The 5429-nt window shown below is 45.6% G+C and overlaps 1 protein-coding gene across 1 annotated transcript; it reads right to left on the minus strand.

Annotated features, from left to right (window-relative positions):
- Positions 1-599: 599 nt before the first annotated feature.
- ONS95_008457 (uncharacterized protein) lies at positions 600-2233 on the minus strand (the record flags this gene model as incomplete). The annotated part of the gene is made up of 2 exons (XM_058502011.1): positions 600-668; positions 773-2233. The coding sequence occupies 2 exons, from the start codon at positions 2231-2233 to the stop codon at positions 600-602; spliced, it is 1530 nt and encodes a 509-aa protein (XP_058363333.1).
- Positions 2234-5429: the final 3196 nt, after the last annotated feature.

Consider the following 5429-nt stretch of genomic DNA (forward strand, 5'->3'; position numbering starts at 1 on the left):
GTCCCTGAGTTTCAGGGATATCCGGTATAGTCGTAGGGTAGGCTTTCAGCGTTTTAGCGAGCTCTTCCTTCTGTAATCCTAGGCCGAGAACCCTGGGAAGCAGTAAAAAGTCCAGTAATTGCTTCTCTCTAGGCTGCCGTAAGAACGCTAAAGCCGCTCGATTAGCGGCCTCTGTAAATAGCGCTGCTTGCCTGGCGTGGAGACGTGTTTCAGGGACCTTAATAGTGCTATATCTCATGAGGGATTGCATATAGGGGTTTCTTAGCGCTGAGCTTATAGCGTTCAAGTGGTCTTTAGCGCTCTCGTCTAGGGGTGTAGGCGCTGAGGAAGCCTGTGGGTGTAGGGGTGTAGGTGCTGAGGTAGCCTGAGGCTGGGGGCAGTGGATCGATTGTTGTAATCCAAAGGGTAGCTCAGATGTGAGGGGGTCGGTAGGGCGTTTTAGTGTTGACGTTCTAGGGCGTTTAGGCGCTGAAGATGCTGTGCCTTGTGTTGATATAGGGCGTTTAGACGCTGTAGGCCCTATAGTACGGCCCTGGAGTGTTGGGTTAACGGGTAGGCTAGGTGTGGAGGTTTCGCAGGGTAGGTGAGTTGTGGTGTTTTTAGAGGGTAGGTGAGTTGTGGTAGTTTTGGAGGGTAGGTGTGTTGTAGGGGTTGTTGGGGGAGAAGAGCTTATTATTATAGGCTCTTTAGCGTGAGAGGGTGCTGAAGCTTGGGGAGCTTTAGGGGGTGGTTCTAGGGGTGAGTAGCTTCGGTTGCTTATAGGGGAGCCTACTCGTGATAGTCGAGGGAAGTAGGGGCTATCAGAGGGTAGGCTAGGTGTGGTAGGCGTCTTATCGGTAGGTGTAGTTGGTATAGGCGTTGAGATAGCGTCTTCAAAGCTAGGGGTAGGGGACGATAGCGCTGTAGAGGCACTATAAAGATCTTCGTCGGACGAGCTGTCTTTGATTATAGGCTCTATAGGCTGCGTAGGGCCTATCTTTTGGCGTGTCGTAGGGCGTTGAGCCCCTGGGGAGGGTGTTCTTGCAGGGCGTTTAGTGGACGGCTTCGGGGGTATATAGCCTGTAGCGACGATTTGGGCGTATGTAGGTGACGTAGAGCCTGTAGGCGTGGGGGGTCGAGAGCCTGGGAGGGAGTCTGGTTCAGGGCCTGTAGGGCCGTCGTACGCTGGGAGTATAGCGTCTACTTCCCCTGGAATCGAGTACCAAATACCCCGTGGGGTCTGAATCCTTCGGGTGCCTGTAGGGAGGTCGGGGCCTAGAGCCGTAGGGTACTTGGAGCCTGTAGGTACTGACGGTACAGGGGTCTTAGAGCCTGTAGGTGCTGAAGGTGCGGGGTACTTGGAGCCTGAAGGCGTAGGGTGCTTAGAGCCTGTAGGTGTTGAAGGTGCGGGGTACTTGGAGCCTGGAGCCGTAGGGTGCTTGGAGCCTGCAGGTGCTGAAGGTGCGGGGTACTTGGAGCCTGGAGCCGTAGGGTGCTTAGAGCCTGTAGGTGCTGAAGGTGCAGGGGTCTTGGAGCCTGCAGGTGCTGAAGGTGCGGGGTACTTGGAGCCTGGAGCCGTAGGGTGCTTAGAGCCTGTAGGTACTGAAGGTACAGGGGTCTTAGAGCCTGAAGCCGTAGGGTGCTTGGAGCCTGTAGGTGCTGAAGGCTTAGAGCCTAGAGGGGTGGCGGTAACTTGGGCGTAGGTAGGCGATTTAGGGCTATTTGGTGCTGAAGTTACAGGGGACGGAGAGCCTGTAAAGCCTGGGTAGATATCGAATGGGGGGCTTGGTAGGGGTGGAGGGGTACTGAGATTTCGGCTTGTAGGTGCTGGAGGCGACTTATACAGGCCTGTAGCCCCTGGAGCTGTAGGGTATTCAGAGCCTGAAAGGCCTAGAGAGGCTCTGGCCTTAGGGGTAGCGGCTCGAAAGGGTGCTAGTAGCTGAGGGAAATCGATTACAGGGTAGGGGGTGCCTATAGAATCGTCGATTTCAGCGTCTAAGGGTGCTGAGGCAGAGGGGGTAGTATGGATTCGGTGCTGCGTTGATACCCTAGAGCTACCGGTGATTCCGTGGATTTTAGCGCTATGAGTCTTAATCCCGTGGGCTCCTTTACACGCTGTAGCACAGGTAGGGCAGGGAACAAGGCCTATAGGCTGTAATTGAAGCTCTGTAAAGGAATCAGTAGGGTGTTTTTTACGAATATGATCGAGAATATCGATATATTCATTTTTACACGCGGGGCATTCGAACAGCATAGTAAAAGAGGGGTAGAGGGGTAATTGCGGGGTAAAGTGCGGGGTAAAAATCAGGGGAAATATGAAAACTTAGTGATTTATCAGTAGAATTGCGAGATAACTTATAAAAGTGATGATATCTCGAAAACTAGCCGGTAGAATCGATTTTTAGACGGTGGAAATTAATCCTTAGGTGCTGAAATAGGGGGGTAAGTGAAGAATAAACGGTAAAAAATCGGAGAGGGCGACGGTGAGGTAGGCGCTAGTAAGGTAGGCGCTGGTAAGGTAGATAGGAGAGGCCTAGGGTAAGGCTTAGGGCAGGGATAAGGTAAGTATAGGGTCGATAATAGTAAAGTAGTTGAGAGAGTGATAATTCAGAAGGATAAGGTGAGAAAGTAATAAGGTAAGAGAGTAATAGTTTAGAAAGATAAGGTAAGAGAGTAATAATAGTCGAGAGAGTGATAATCGTCGAGAGAGTGATGATAGTTAAGAGAGTGATGATAGTTAAGAGAGTGATGAAGAGTGAATAATCGAAAGGGAATAGCCTTCTATATAACCCTAAGTCTGACCCTAAGCTCGACCCTAAGCTCGGCCCTAAGCTCGACCCGAAGTCCGACCCTAACCCTTAAAATATTAATTTCAAAGTATCAGTTATAAGGTTTAATCTATTGATTTCAAAGTATTAGTTATAAGGTTTAATCTATTGATTTTAAAGCATCGGTTATAAGGTTTAATCTATTGATTTCAAAGTATTAGTTATAAGGTTTAATCTATTGATTTCAAAGTATTAGTTATAAGGTTTAATCTATTGATTTCAAAGCATCGGTTATAAGGTTCAAGTTTTGATTTCAAAGCTTCGGCTCTAATAAATTTTATTCACCTTAAGTATAGCCCTATCCTCTACCCTATCCTTCACCTTATCTCTTACCTTTACCTTTATCTTTATTCTTTTACCTTTGATTCTTCGATTATCCTTTGATTTTCAGCCTTATATCTAGCCCTATCCTCTACCCTATCCTTCACCCTATCCTTCACCCTATCCTTCACCCTATCCTTCACCCTATCCTTCACCTTATCCTTCACCCTAAGTAAGGTTAATATTACTACTGTAATATCCGCTGCGCTAGTAAATTACATAGTATCTATTAGATACTATGTATCTAATTAACCTTATCCTTAACCCTAAGTCTGACCCTAAGTGTGACCCTAAGTGTGACCCTAAGTGTGACCCTAAGTGTGACCCTAAGTGTGACCCTAAGTCTGACCCTAAGTCTGACCCTAAGTCTGAATATTATATTATATATAATACAAAGGGCTACGCCCTGCACGGCTTCGCCGTAAATTTGACGGTATCTTATATATATAACGGCTTCGCCGTAAATTTGACGGTATAATAGGTAAAATCGACCCTAAGTATGACCCTAAGTATGACCCTAAGCCTGACCCTAAGCATTATATATAATATATAATATATAATAAACAAGGCTACGCCTTGCACGGCTTCGCCGTAAATTTGACGGTATAATAAGTGAAATTAACCCTAAGTATGACCCTAAGTGTGACCCTAAGTGTGACCCTAAGTCTGACCCTAAGTGTGACCCTAAGTCTGACCCTAAGTCTGAATATTATATTATATATAATACAAAGGGCTACGCCCTGCACGGCTTCGCCGTAAATTTAACGGTATCTTATATATATAACGGCTTCGCCGTAAATTTGACGGTATAATAAGTGAAATTAACCCTAAGTATTACCCTAAGTATGACCCTAAGTGTGACCCTAAGTGTGACCCTAAGTCTGACCCTAAGTATGACCCTAAGTGTAACCCTAAGTGTGACCCTAAGTCTGAATATTATATTATATATAATATAAAGGGCTACGCCCTGCACGGCTTCGCCGTAAATTTGACGGTATAATAGGTATAATCGACCCTAAGTATGACCCTAAGTCTGACCCTAAGTATGACCCTAAGTATGACCCTAAGTGTAACCCTAAGTGTGACCCTAAGTCTGAATATTATATTATATATAATACAAAGGGCTACGCCCTGCACGGCTTCGCCGTAAATTTGACGGTATCTTATATATATAACGGCTTCGCCGTAAATTTGACGGTATAATAGGTAAAATCGACCCTAAGTATGACCCTAAGTATGACCCTAAGCCTGACCCTAAGCATTATATATAATATATAATATATAATAAACAAGGCTACGCCTTGCACGGCTTCGCCGTAAATTTGACGGTATAATAAGTGAAATTAACCCTAAGTATGACCCTAAGTGTGACCCTAAGTGTGACCCTAAGTCTGACCCTAAGTGTGACCCTAAGTCTGACCCTAAGTCTGAATATTATATTATATATAATACAAAGGGCTACGCCCTGCACGGCTTCGCCGTAAATTTAACGGTATCTTATATATATAACGGCTTCGCCGTAAATTTGACGGTATAATAAGTGAAATTAACCCTAAGTATTACCCTAAGTATGACCCTAAGTGTGACCCTAAGTGTGACCCTAAGTCTGACCCTAAGTATGACCCTAAGTGTAACCCTAAGTGTGACCCTAAGTCTGAATATTATATTATATATAATATAAAGGGCTACGCCCTGCACGGCTTCGCCGTAAATTTGACGGTATAATAAGTGAAATTAACCCTAAGTGTAACCCTAAGTATGACCCTAAGTGTGACCCTAAGTATGACCCTAAGTATGACCCTAAGCCTGACCCTAAGTATTATATATAATATATAATATATAATAAACAAGGCTACGCCTTGCACGGCTTCGCCGTAAATTTGACGGTATCTTATATATATAACGGCTTCGCGGTAAGTTTGTAACGATAGTTAGGGTGATAGTTAGGGTGATAGTTAGGGTGATAGTTAGGGTGATAGTTAGGGTGATAGTTAGGGTGATAGTTAGGGTGATAGTTAGGGTGATAGTTAGGGTTAGGGTTAGGGTTAGGGTTAGGGTTAGGGTTAGGGTTAGGGTTAGGGTTAGGGTTAGGGTTAGGGTTAGGGTTAGGGTTAGGGTTAGGGTTAGGGTTAGGGTTAGGGTTAGGGTTAGGGTTAGGGTTAGGAAGGGTACCGCCGTATGCTTACTCTTACTACGCATCAACTCATTCAATATTAAATGTTGGGCACGACACGGCAAATCGTTGAAGCTGAGCGGCACGCCCTGGGTGGAGTATGTTGAGCCGCGACGAGACTGTATGTA

Source organism: Cadophora gregata (assembly GCF_030347475.1).
Source record: "Cadophora gregata isolate MNR1 chromosome Unknown scaffold_2, whole genome shotgun sequence".
In the NCBI taxonomy this organism is placed as follows: Eukaryota; Fungi; Ascomycota; class Leotiomycetes; order Helotiales; family Ploettnerulaceae; genus Cadophora; species Cadophora gregata.